The sequence below is a fragment of the Anser anser genome (assembly GCF_964211835.1).
Source record: "Anser anser genome assembly, chromosome: 2".
Taxonomy (NCBI): Eukaryota; Metazoa; Chordata; class Aves; order Anseriformes; family Anatidae; genus Anser; species Anser anser.
The window spans coordinates 97,407,334-97,421,370 of record NC_139721.1 but is presented as its reverse complement, the minus strand read 5'-3'; the positions used below and the strand labels follow the sequence as shown (position 1 = coordinate 97,421,370).

Sequence of the window (14,037 nt, the reverse complement as noted above, 5' to 3'; positions counted from 1 at the left end):
CATAAAACCTCAAAGTCTTCATTCATATTGAATGAGAAAGCAAATACACAAGCCCATTCCCATTTCTGCAAAAGAAGTCTTGGAATCTCGGGAAAATATATCAATAAGAGACTGAAATCAAAGTTTTAAGACAAAATATTTTTAAAAGACACCATATACTTGCATAAGAGAAAGAAGACGTACATCATCAGCTATTCCAAATGCTAAAGAAGTTAGGTATTTCAAGGTGACTGTCCCAAATAACCAGGCACATCCTTCAATGACCTTAAAAATACATTCAGAATGAAATAAACATGTCTCAACAAACTTTTAAATAAAGCCATCCTTTCTCAGAAAGATTACTAAATTTAGTGACTAGCTCAAAACTCTACGTTATCACCAAGATATACAATCATTTCTAACCAGTTACACTTCTGAAATTTGAACACACTGGATGGTTTTATGTTTTGTTTTCTCTTTTTTCCCCCTCCCTTAGTTCAACTGAAATATTTTTGGATTAACTGATATTTTGGCTGTATCACTGCACATGACAATGTAGCAGAGGATGTAGCAAAGTAAACTTTAAATGGGGCAGCCAAACTGTCAATTCCATCTGTTTTGCATACAGTGGTGTACCATGATTATTTTCCACCATCAGCCTCTCTGTAATTATCAGGTTGTACTACCCCACTAATCCAAACCTTTGAAGGAATTTGCTGATTTATAGTACCTTTTGAAGATAATCTCAAAATAGAACTTCAAGGAGATAGAAAGGGTTACATACCATGTTTATGAAATGTAACTAAAACTACTAAAAAGGAGAAAATTCTAGGCAGTCTCGTTTTACTTAGTTCCTTATAAAACGAGCCCAGCTGAGTAGGAAAGCCTGGCTCAGCATCATGCATATGACAGGGACCAGCAGCAGATACATTCACAGAGAATATAATAAAAACATGCAAACTGATCTTTACCCTAATGTAACCATGATATTTATGTGACTGTGGGTTGCATTCAATCATCATGTTTAATGGCTGAAAATGAACCTAAATGCCTGAGAGGTACCTAATCCTTTTCTGACTCTTTATTTTTTGCTTCCACAATATAATAATTCTCTCTTATAAATTTACTGCTGCCAACATAAGGAGCACCAAATAAACTGTATTTATAACCTGTTTCTACTCACTAGCCTTCTTATGCTTACCTCCACCTTCGAAGATGTAGAATTCTAACTTATTTTAAAATCTGTGCTATTTAGCAATTCTTTATTAATAATTATCTTCATATCCTCTCTTCTTATATTTGATTGTGGTACGTTTTGCATTTGGGGGGAGGGCATTCTTTCATGTGCCTTTTTTTTTTTTTTTAAGAAAGATATGCTGACTGAGATTGCATATAATATTTAGGATGGCAAGAATGAGTTTAAAAAATAAGAAAATTTACTGCTTTTTCTGGAAGGAGTCCACTCTCCATAACTTCCATTGTTTACTTTCCTTTTTGATGCCTGCTCAGAAATGCAATGATGTATTCAGAGAACTTTTCATAAGAATACCAAAATTTTTCTGCTTATTTAGGTTCAAATATTTTATACATATAATTTGGGTGGTGGTGGTCTTCTTTTGAAAACTTACCATTTAATCCCACCCTTTGTTTCTTACCTTCTAACATTCACACCTTATCACATGGAGCTTATTTTCTTTTACAGTTCCCGTTAGTTATCTTCCCCAAAAGGTTTCTGAAATTCAAGTGCATTACATTCACCCATACACCCTTATCTATATCCTTCAAAGAAGTCAAATACATTTGCCAGGCATGACTTCCTTTAGAGAGGCTGCATCGGACTTATCTTTTGTTATATCACATGTACATGTATCTTTAACAACTTTATTCATCTATTTATTCTTCTACAAAGTTGGACTTACTGGTCTGTAGTTCCACAAATGTCTTGGATCTCAGTTTTAAAAACCTGACACAAGATCTGTCTACATTCCCAATTCCCTGGTACCACAGGTAACTAGTTACATTGACAGGTTATACACGCGATGCAGTTTGTTATAATTTTTTTTTTCATTTTAATGCCTTTATATTCTAATGCCTGCATAATAACTGTATGAATTTCATCCAGTTTTGGCAAGAGGTTACCATTCATTTTAATGAGAATGGTCTTAAGCACCTGGATAGTCTTAGTAGTCTCCCATTAAAGATATCTTTACCAGTTAACGTTGTATCTTAAGCAGTAAGTTGTTTCTCATGTTTTCTACAGTGTTGTATTTTATTTGTCAGAGTTTTGGGGGTTTCCTCCACATTTGGACATTATTTCAACTGCCCTCAAACCCCAACTACATGCCCCTACATCGTTTTAGTCTGACTCTTTTCTTGTACTTAGTTATGTAATTGTAAGTTGCTTGATGTTATCAAAAATATTCTGAAAGAATGGTGATATAGGACATATTTTTAATGAATCACTAGTGTAGTGTCTTAATCCCCATCAAATCACCAGGCACTGTTATTCTTTTAACTGCCTCTTCTAAATTGCTTTCTGTTTCAGAGAGATTTTCATACAGATCTTAGGTTTTGCAAACAGGTTTAAATTAAATGTGCTGCCATTTGAATGTTATTTTAATTTTGTGAAATAAATGCTTATTTATGCCCTTTTTCATCCTTCAGTATTTTAAAATGAATTCCTAGGAATAGGGACAATTTACTTGAAAAGGGCAGTTTATCTGTATTTCTTGATTTTCTGCTGTTAGAAAACAAAAGTTAGTTCAGTTTCATTAAAACAAAAGTCATAATTATTTTCTAAAATTCAAGATGTATGAAATTCCTTACCCACAGATAGACTTGACTTCTGCACCTTTTAAAGACTCTTGGACTCAGTTCCAGAATTCCCTAATAATAAAATGAAAATATATTTCCAGGTAAGATATAACAAGAAGATGTTCCAGTATCTTAGATGACTTTTTATTTTATTTTAATAAGCACCTGCTTTAGCATGCAGCTACTTAAAGTAAATAAATAAACACACACACCACCACACACCAGATTCCGGAATCAACACATGAAACATGAATGAACAGAATCAACATACGGTATTGTGATTTTACCCTGCATTGGCAAAACATGCCAAAATAAAAATTCCTACTGCAGTTTATATATGATTAATGGACGACTACTCTACTTTTTACCAAGTAAAATTCTATATTATACAGTTCTAAGTTTCTTTAAATCAAAGACAACAGGAAACAATTATGTCTGCTTTCATGAACAACAGCCTTCTGAAGCAACAAATAAATTACTGGCAGCATAACACAAATTTTTCATACAAGGCAAGAGAACACAAGTGGGGAAAAAGTAATCAGTATTTTTCTGTTTCACATTGTTCCTGATTTATGATACACAGAAAATCCGTTCTAAGATGCCTTGACAAACAACAGCATTAAGAAAAACAGAGAATGAACTTAAAAGCTTTTAGAACCCCGTCTGTATGTGACATGGACTGAGGCCACTATATACAGTCAAATAACAGACAAACAACAAATGTTTTTTTCTAAGCAGAAAATAGGCAAGAAACTCAATGTAACTACACTTAGTATATAATTACAGAAGCTGCTACAAGCAAGTACAGTAAGTTTATAAGAAAAACTATTCCAACAACTACCAGTAGTGAAAGGAGATAATTCTTAACACAGGTGAGAAATTACCACTCTTTTACTGAAGGACAAAATATAAATAAAACAAAAAAGAAAACAAACAAAAACCACTGAGGTCACCCCATGCTTCTAGCAGGGGCAAAAGGATTCAGAAATTGAGATTACTTGTAGCATGCTAAAGCAGATCTGTTTATACAATCTTATCTCCTATTTCATGTACATAATTCCCTTAGCAGAAACCATATGAAACTAGAAGAGGTTAGAGGTGGTTTTTCCTCTTACGTATAAATGAAGATAGCGAATGTTGAGATGAGTCTTTAGTGAATAATTTCACACTTGGGAATATGGCTCAATAGCTTCAAATAGTACTGTGTACTATTTGAACTACAGTTTCCCTTACTCTGCTCTGGTGAGGCCTCACCTCAAGTGCTGTGTTCAGTTTTGGGCCCCTCAGTACCAGAAGGGCATCGAGGCCCTGGAGCACGCCCAGAGAAGGGCTACAAAGCTGATGAAGGGCCTGGAACACAAGTCCTATGGGGAGCAGCTGAGGGAACTGGGGTTGTTCAGTCTGGAGAAGAGAAGACTCAGGGGAGACTTTATTGCTCTCTACAAGTACCTGAAGGGAAGGTGTGGGGAGCTGGGGGTCAGCCTCTTCTCACAGGTAGCTAGTGATAGGACAAGAGGGAATGGCCTCAAGTTGTGCCAAGGGAGGTTCAGGTTCAAAATTAGGAGACATTTCTTCTCAGAAAGAGCAGTCAGGCATTGGAACGGGTTGCCCATGGAGGTGGTGGCGTCACCGTCCCTGGGGGTGTTCAAAGAAAGGTTGGAGGTGGTGCTTAGGGACATGGTTTAGTGGGTGACATTGGTGGTAGGTGGATGGTTGGACCAGATGATCTTGGAGGTCTTTTCCAACCTTAATGATTCTACGGAATTTTGTTATGTAAGTTACAGTCATTTGTTCTGTATTTGCAGTTTCAGAGAAAGAAGCATTTAAAACAAGACTTCTTGCTCATGTTCTCATTTCATAATTATTTTGGTCAAATATTATGATGGTGTTAACAATGGTGTGGATCCTGTAAAATTTAACCTGGCCTAAATAAAGAAGACAGCTGACCCCTAACTCAGCTTCCCTTTGGAAGAGGTCTTGGTGTGAAAAATCTTAGTATTTAATTATTCTCCTAATATCTTTAAGGTCTGTTTGTGACATAAAAGATTTGTCAACTGTCTGGTAATGCAGCAGTTTTACATTTTATATCAATACATACAGAACAGTACATGATTAATTTTCTTTTTCTTAAACAACTTACCCATATAACTACTAAAGATGCAGCATAATATGATGTTAATAACATCGAATTACCGAACATCAAAATAAAACATACTACAAGAGATACCTGAAAAAAGAAAATTAAAATTATTAAATTTACAATAGAAAAGGTTAAGAATTGCCTAACTATATAAATTACGTTGTAACACAAACAGCTTTATAATTAAAGACACAACCCTGGCAACAAGTGCAAGCTTGATATTTGGCTTAGAGAACTGTTCTGAAAACACTGAGTACGACATAATTGTGACAGATAGCCAAGTGTACAGTATTATTTTATATTATAAAGTACACATAGATTAAGACTAACTCATCTTGCCCGATACACCTGTTATATTTTTGAAGTTATTCCTAACATAATGCAATAATTTGGGGAAAAAAAAAAAAAAGTATTTCTCTATTCTGTTTGTTATCTTTCAGAGTCCTGGACAAACATTAAAAGTACTGAATAACTGAATAAATGCTTGTTTTCTTTCTTCCAAAGTGAGAAGCATATATTTAAAAAATAATCATTACTGAATTAAATGAAGCAGCATTCTGACTGTTCAATCATATGAACAGCTATATCAGGTTGAAAGTCAAGGCTGAAATACACAAAAAACTTTTTTGCACCATCCTGATCTCCTACTGTGCTTTCTGATTAAGAGAAAGCAAGCTGAATTACATTTCCCAACTTGGGAAAGCCATATCAATGATCAATCTCTACCTTCTACTGTGCACAGGAATAAGGAAAAGTAGTAAAATGTTCAGCCTTTTGATTTATTTTCTTTTTTCCATAGCTAGGCTGTAATTTTCTACAAAAACTGGAGGTTGGGGACAGAATCAGAAACACCACAAAGACAGACCAGCAGTTTACCCAGCCTCAGAAAGCTTTCTCTATAATGGTACACAACTATTTAATGATCTGAAATTAGGCTTTTATGGCACTTTGGCACCAATATTATACACTTACTACTATAAGCCAAATGACACAAATATTTCATCCTGCTTCTGCCAAAATTTACTAAACCAAGATGCTTATTTGCAAATTTTCCTTATAAGTGTGACTGGGAACAAGCATTTTATATATAGTTTTAGATAGAAATTGAGCTGAATAGAACTTACTACTGCCTTTCATTTACCGTTTGCAGTATTTCAAAATGTTTGGAAAAAAGTATGAAATATCATTTAGATAAAAGCTTCTTTTGTGTGGCAAAAACACTTTCTGCCCACTGAGTTTGCATTGCAAAATTTTATCAAAAGTGTATTTTTAAAAATAGACATATTTCTTAAAAAGGAAAAAAAAGTTTACATCTTCCTATATATTTAAGACTGTGGTCTTTCTTCAAACAGCAGAAAATCCTAGCAACAGAACTTGATCATTATCTTAGTTTCAAAAATGAAGACCAGGTATATTATGCTGAAACCCATTTGCCTTTTACTTATTATCTCCTGCCTTTGACTTTCTTATCAATTTGACAAAATAAGTTTTTTTCAGACTAACATTTTATCTTTTTTTGCCCTTCATTCTAAACATTTCTCTAAATAGTTTGAGCAGAACATCTTCTCGTGGTCCAGATGTCCGTAGTCTTCAAAACCAAGTTCTAGTTGGGGTTTCCTAATTTTGACTTGCAAACACCTCATTTATTGTTTCCATTAACTAATGGCATAAGATGAACGCTATCTTTTCAACTTTTTATTGTTCATACTCTATTTTTAGTATATTTTCTATTCTGCTGTTTGAGAATGCATGTATCTTTGAATTCATGAAATAAGTAGAAACAAAAAGGCAAGGCAAATATTTCTACAAATCTTTTAGGTCAATAATTTTTATGGAGTTCAACAATTACGATGCATCGGACAGATCCTACTTTCTGACACTATGATAAAAAACATTTAAGATCAAATGTTCAAATCCAGGCCCCTCCAACCCCTGCTGTTGACTCCCTCAAGTGATGACAGGCCATGCAGAGGGATCTAGATAGATTGGTGCATTGGGCAATTATCAACAGCATGAAGTTCAGCAAAGGTAAATACCAGGTTCTGCACCTGGGACGGAGTAATGTTTGTTACAAGTACAGACTAGGAGATGAGTGGCCAGAGAACAGTTCTCTAGAAAGGGATCTGGGGGTGCTGGTTGACAGCAGGCTCAACACGAGTCAGCAGTTTGCCCTGGCAGCCAAGACAACAAACTGCATTTTTGGATGCATTAAACACAATATAGCCAGCTGGCCAAAAGAGATGATTCTCCTGCTCTATTTAGTAATGATGAAGCCTCACCTTGACTACTGCATGCAGTTCTGGTCTTCACAATATAAAAAGGATGTTAAGTTACTTGAAAGCATACAGAGACGGGCAACAAAGCTGGTAAAATGGCTGGAAAGTATGTCCTGTGAGGAGAGGCTGGGGACAATTGGGCTGGCTAGCTTGGAGAAGAGGAAGCTAAGAGGTCACCTCATTGCTCTCTACAACTTCTTGAGGAAGAAGTGGAGAGGGAGGCACCTGTCTTTCCTCCCTGGTAACCAACAATAAAATGGAAGAGAATGACACAAAGCTATGCTGGGGAAGGTTCAGAATGGATATTAGGAATAATTTCTTTACCATGACAGTGGTCAAACACGGAAACAGGCTTTCTAGAGAGGTGGTTGATGCTCCATGCCTGTCAATGTTCAAGGGGCATTTGTATAATGCCCTTAATTATATGCTTTAACTTTTGGTTAGCCCTGAAGTGGTCAGGCAGTTGGACTTGATGATCTTTGAAGGTCCCTTCCAAATGAACTATTCTATTCTGTTATTGCACATTTCTAATCACTTTGAAACTAATGAAAACACTTCAGACACACTGTTTTGATACTTTAACCTGTTTGAGAAGTTTTAATTTGAAAAAAAAAGTTACCATATGAACAGAGAGTATCTTCTGTAATTTGCAGGCGTCAATATAACCCATAATACACACAGCAAATAATGAAGCTATCTAGAATGAAAAGCAAAAAAAAATAGTTAACAATTTACAGTGTTGTACTTGCTCTAGCAAATACATATTCATACAAAAACTAATTACTCAAACAATTATAAACCAACTTTTACTGGTGCTTTTTTGCTAAGTGCATACTTAGGCATTTTATAACAGCTTCTTTCAAGAAACTTTAATTTTGCTGCTCTGAATAACAGTTATCAAACATATTTGAGTATTTAAGAAGTAGGTACTTGGTTTTCCAAAAATGGAAGTTATCACAACACAGCACTAAACACATCTTTCACTTTTTAGAAAAAAAAAAAAAAAAGCATTCATTAACATTAACTAACCCCAAATTTTTGCAAAGCACTAAAACATCACAATTTGCTGCTGAGGAAAATGAGATTCACTGATTAGGTAGCTTGCTAAAAGTCACATGGAAAATTCATGAAATTATGAATCGAACCTATAAGTGTCAGACCCAACATCTTATAATGGTTATAGCAATGGATTTCTTATAATGTCTTACAGAGTTTAATGGCTTCTTCTTCTCCACTTAGGATATTTGCATACACAGTTTTGAACAATTGATATATACTATCAACTCAAACCGAGCAACATCTCTTTTGAGTGCAACAGACAAGGGAAAAAGTATGGAAACATGGATGGATTTCAATCAACAGGTTACATTTCAGTCAACTTAAGCATTAAGATATTGTGCTGTATGACCAGTATCCTATTGCTCACATTAGCATATGCTACATGTCAGCGCTAGTTCAAGTTAACTCAACTGCTTGAGCTCTCAGACAGAGAAATTCTGCCACTACTCTCAGGTTTATTAAAATTAAATAGGAAATCATGCAAAATCATGCCAAATATCACATGCCATGCAAACTTTGCCCTCTGTAAAATAAATAAATAAATAAATAAATATCTGAATAGCCCAAAGCAATGCAAGATCAACACCTTTTATTTTTGTACTTCAATATACAAAGTTTTCCCATGTTCTGCACTTGTTCAAATGCAGTGACCTTAGGATGGAGGCTGCTTTTAAGAAATAAGTAAATTATTTAGTCCTGGAAAAAGAAGACTGCGTGGTGTCCAATTTTAAATTTAAGAATAGAAAAAAAAATGGTGTGATAAATGGGGTGAATCTTTCCTAAGAGCAAGAGTAAAGCCTGGCTAAAATGAAAGCAACAATAGTTGTGAACTCAGTGACTGTCTATAGAAAGTAGTTAATTTGCCTAAAGAAGACAAAGAGGCTATGCAGAGGTGGACACGGTCTTACCTGAGTTAGAAGAACAAACTGAGCAAACTGCCAGGGAAGCATGAAAAAGATATTAGAAACACACAGTGCAATCAAGCTTCCTGTATTAATATTCGGAATCCTTGGGAAAAAGAGACAGAATAGGTATCAGTAAGTTAAATTACACAGATATTTGCATATTATCAAAAAGTAAAACAGAGAACGGAATAAAAAAATAATAATAAAGTTACCTTGGAATTTAGCTAGCAATACTGATCCACTAAAAGTAACAATGTTCAAGTAAATTTAGTATCATTTTTCCATCGGTTTCCAAAAACAATAGTTCTGATGCTTAGTGTTTCTTAACGATATGATATAACATTACCAAGTTTGTCTTTTCCTGGCAATATGTAATACAGCAAGTCAAAACTATATTCCATGCAGCGGTCCACCTTCATGTAACAAGTACAGTCAGGTCACAACCATTTTCTTTTCAGCTGAATTCACAACTATTCTCACAACAGTCTGCACCCAACAGTGATTTTACTCCTCTAGCATTCTATCTCACCCTTCTTTCATATTTACTTTCTGCAACTCTTTTTTTGCCAGCAATCCTGATAAAGGATTTCAGCACAATCACAAGTATATGAAACTCACCTTTGACTGAAAACACTCTATTTTCCATGTCTTCCTAGAAAAGTTTTATTTATTTACTCCTAGCTTTGAGATCAGATCAGAAATATGTCATGATTCAAGTTTCCCCAAGTGGCCTCCAAAACTCAGGATATCATAAATATTCTTCCGAAAAGAACCCAAACCCAACAGATCACAGCAGTCTGAACAAATTCTGCAAAATACTCTTTGGTTTCTCCTAAAATCTCTCAAGATTAACTATCGGAAGTCCTGCTAAGCATGAGTTTAAGCTATTATTTAAGTGATGCAAATAACAGAGAATTTAAGTTCTAGTCTCTTTTTCAAATATACTTCCTATATTACATTAGGAGACTGCTATACGTAAAACAGAGCTGCTCTTGAAGCAGGATCTCTAACTGAGAACCTGAAAGTTAAGTCTTTATGTTTTTTATCACCTTTTCAGATCCTCGTGCTGAAACGCCTAGGCTAAATACCTTGCTTCTTCATTGGTAAGCAAGATCAAAGACTATTTTAAGTACCAGCATTTGAAGAACAGAAGTGCATGTATCTAATTAAAAGTCAGTTATGGATACAGATTATATACACTAGAATCAACCTAACTTGAAGTTTAATTTTCTTGGCTGTTGTTTGACTTCACAATTTAACATTAAATGAGGAGGTGTCATTATAATATGAAATCTAGCAATCACTCTACAAACTATTCCTCAAAGTATTTTTCTAGACAGCACGCATTTCTTCCTTACCTAACAAACACACATTAGTGACAGATGATAGAAACATGTTTTGGTTTAATCATCAATAACTACAACAAAATTCAGCTAAATCACAAATATACTGCAAATGTGATGTGCTGGAGTTTGTTAATACTTGAGGGCTTTTCAACCAGTCATGCTTATTTTCAAACCAAAGGCAAAACAGTAACACGATCACCTTGCGGGCCAGAAACAGCCACTGAAAAGCAGGGCTAACAAATTCAGGGGCATCCCTGCATTATTATAACTAGATTGCTTTAAAAGACTGAATTAATAAACACAAAAACTGCAAGAACATTCTAGCTTATGGGTGCTATAGAATCCTCTGTTGCATAGCATAAGCTTACGCTACGTGCAATCAACATACCACTCTCCAAGAGGGCCATAACCAATTGATAGGGTTATCAGCTTGTTTCTCAAAGGAAGGAAGTGACATCAACCAAAAAGTCCGATTTTTTTTTTTTAGTTTACACATGTATTTGCCGAATTAGTGATTCTGATTTTTATTTTAATCATGTCTTCAAGTTGCAAAAATTTTCCTTTTAATACATGAGTAACATGACTGCAGTTTTACTGGTGCAGAGTCTGCAACATAACAGCCACAGGAAGGTTTCCACGTTAATGATATCACTCCTACAGCATAGCAAGGCACATAAATAAATACTTAAATAAATGTTCTTAAATACATGCCCTGTGACATTCTCTTTTAAAGTCGCTGTAAAAAGCTAAGTATAAATTGAGAGGTACCTGAGAATATAGGTCAAAAGCAACATCTGAAGCACAAGGAATGGGTATGAGAAACTTTCACGAAGAGGCGGAGTCCACATGACACGAGTGCACTAAAAATAAGAACCGGGTTAGCTGATAATGTTTGCTGCTGTATTTTCATAAAGCAATGCATTTGTATTTCAAAATGAATGACCACAGGTACTTCAGTAAAGCAGAACCCAAACTACACGAGCTTTTATTCACAAGCTTAAAAACAAACCAAAAAACAAAACACAAACAAACAAAACATAAGCCAAGAAGCAGAATAGAGAAGGAAAAAGGATGCAGCTTTCAGACTTAAGGTGTATGACGCACTGTTTAATTAAAATAGATTACTGCTTTTCCAAAATTAAGTATGACAGCTAGAGAATATCCCAAGAAACAGACAGGAAAGCAGCTGCTTGGCTCTGCTTCTGCTGAACGTAAAAAGTTATTCAGGTAACTGAAATCATTCTCAAATTCATGCAGTGACTTGCCACACTTACATGGAGAAAGTGTGTGAGGAAAGGATCTGAAGAAGAAACCAACATACTCTTCATTACACTAGTTATTTAGGCTGCAAATATTTTACATTTCTAGCAGCATCAACACGGAAAATTTTATAGAATGGGCTCTTCAAAATAGGCCAATAAAACCTAATGATTAAATTAAGCTCTTACACAGCTGTTCTTATTCACATCTTTCACTCTTGAACTCTCCTAAAGCAAAGGATAACACAGTGACATCAACCAAATAGCTTTTTCATGAATTTCTTGGGGTTTGTGGCAAACAGCTCAACTACTTAACTGCCATCCTCTATCTTTCTATTCAGCTCTTTAGAAAATGCTTACAGATGGCAATGACCATCAAAAAAAATATATAACTATATATATAATATATATAATAATATATAATAATATATATTAACTTCACAGTTAAGCACATTACTTTATATCCTTTTTCCAATTTAAATTGATGTTCCTACATGATCAAATAATATTCATCACACTATTTCAATTTTACATACAGAGGTGTTTCAGATGCATAAACAGTTAACCTGCAGGAAATCATACTTTAAATGGAATCTGTTGTAAAGAACACCAGAAGTCTCAACAAAAGGAAATACAATCACTTTGAAATCCAAGGTTTACCAGCAAAAGTAAAAGAAAGCTTTGATTACCACTATGTAGCTAACATCTAGAAGGCTTTCACCCAGCATTTAGCAGAAATAGTTTCAAAAAACTACATCCTGAAATCCTATTTATTTACGGTTGCAACAGAGAGAATCATGCTTATACATATTTAGCACTCGACTTTTTGTAAATTGCTAAGTATGCTTTTACAAAATATTTATATAGCTTTTCTTACACAGACCTAGCTTATACAACAGTATTACCCATCTCCTTTGTCTAATTCCATTTTAATTAGCCAGCCTCTGTAAGATAGGTAGCATTGAACCTGTGGCCAGGAAACATACAAATACAACCCTCAGGAGATTAAGAGTTTCTCCCCCAGTCTGAAATACCATTTCCCATTGCTGCAATCAGTTAGCACAACATGTAATCGAAAGCAAATAAAGCAATTTCAATGAGGAAAACACATCGGTTCCTGTACATCTCTTCTGTTGCACACATGACAAAATTGACTGTGTAAGTGACAGAAGGCCAAAATAAATGAATGCAAATGAGAATTAGTATAGACTTAATCGTGAAAAAAAGCTGAAGGAAAAATACTCTGATGGATGTTAACACATGCTCCAGAAAAGACTGCTGAAAAGAGAGTTCTGTTCAAAAAATGAACAGAATCAACTAAAAGAGGTGCTGACGAAACCTATGAACTTTCTAACTCAAGAGGAGAAATGGGGAGGGTTGGTCCATTCAAACACCTTCAGTCAAGGTTGACAAGGAATAAAATTGTTTCAAGTAAATATTTTTTGATATAAGCATTACGAAAGAAAAAAATATTTTAAAGAGTGGATAATTTTGACATGCAAACAAAAGGAATCAAAATGGCTATTCCCACTAAAAATTAGAAATAAAATGCAATAGAATCATAGAATAGAATACTCTGAATTGGAAGGGACCCACAAGGATCATTGAGTCCAACTCCTAGCATCCCCCTAGGTCTATCCCAAAATTCAGACCACATGACTGAGAGCATAATCTAAACGCTTTTTAAACTCCGACAGGCTTGATGCCGTGACAACATCCCTGAGGAGCCTGTTCCAGCACGTGACCACCCTATCACTGAAGAACCTTTTCCCCATATCCAGCCTGAATGTCTCCTGTCACAGCTTGACACCATTCCCTTGGGCCCTATCACTGGTGACTAAAGAGAATAGATCAGTGCCTGCCCCTCCACTCCCCCTCGTGAGGAAGCTGTAGACCTCGATGAGGTCTCCCCTCAGCCTCCTCTTTTCCAGGCTGAAGAGGCCAAGTGACTTCAGCCACTCCTCATATGTCTTCCCCTCTAGGCCCTTCACCATCTTCGTATGGACGCTCTCTGGACAGTAGAGACACTCTGGACACTCTCCATCATGGCTGCGTAGAGCCCAGCAGGAGGAGCCAGCTGGTGACCATGCAGGCTGCCAGCTCGCACCCCACATTTAAGAAAAAAAATAAATAAAACCTAAAAAGCAACCGAGATTGAAGTCATTTGGGGGATGGGAAATTATCATGGGATTGGGTCACTGGGTGAGGGCAGCAGCCATAAAGGTGACCATGCTCTAGCAGGAAAAAGGCTGACAGAAA

At 35.6% G+C, this 14,037-nt stretch overlaps 1 protein-coding gene across 6 annotated transcripts in view; it reads right to left on the bottom strand.

The window, feature by feature from the left end:
* The window catches only part of DPY19L1 (dpy-19 like C-mannosyltransferase 1), a 71,787-nt gene that overhangs the window by 15,362 nt on the left and 42,388 nt on the right, over window positions 1-14,037 (bottom strand). For all 6 annotated transcript variants that reach the window (XM_083822091.1, XM_083822087.1, XM_083822088.1 and 3 more), the window contains 6 exons: window positions 11,288-11,379; window positions 9,177-9,276; window positions 7,829-7,906; window positions 4,934-5,020; window positions 2,806-2,865; window positions 184-264 (listed from right to left, as the gene is read on the bottom strand). In XM_083822091.1, coding sequence (XP_083678217.1) covers window positions 184-264; window positions 2,806-2,865; window positions 4,934-5,020; window positions 7,829-7,906; window positions 9,177-9,276; window positions 11,288-11,379 — 498 coding nt within the window. The remainder of the gene's footprint in view (window positions 1-183; window positions 265-2,805; window positions 2,866-4,933; window positions 5,021-7,828; window positions 7,907-9,176; window positions 9,277-11,287; window positions 11,380-14,037) is intronic.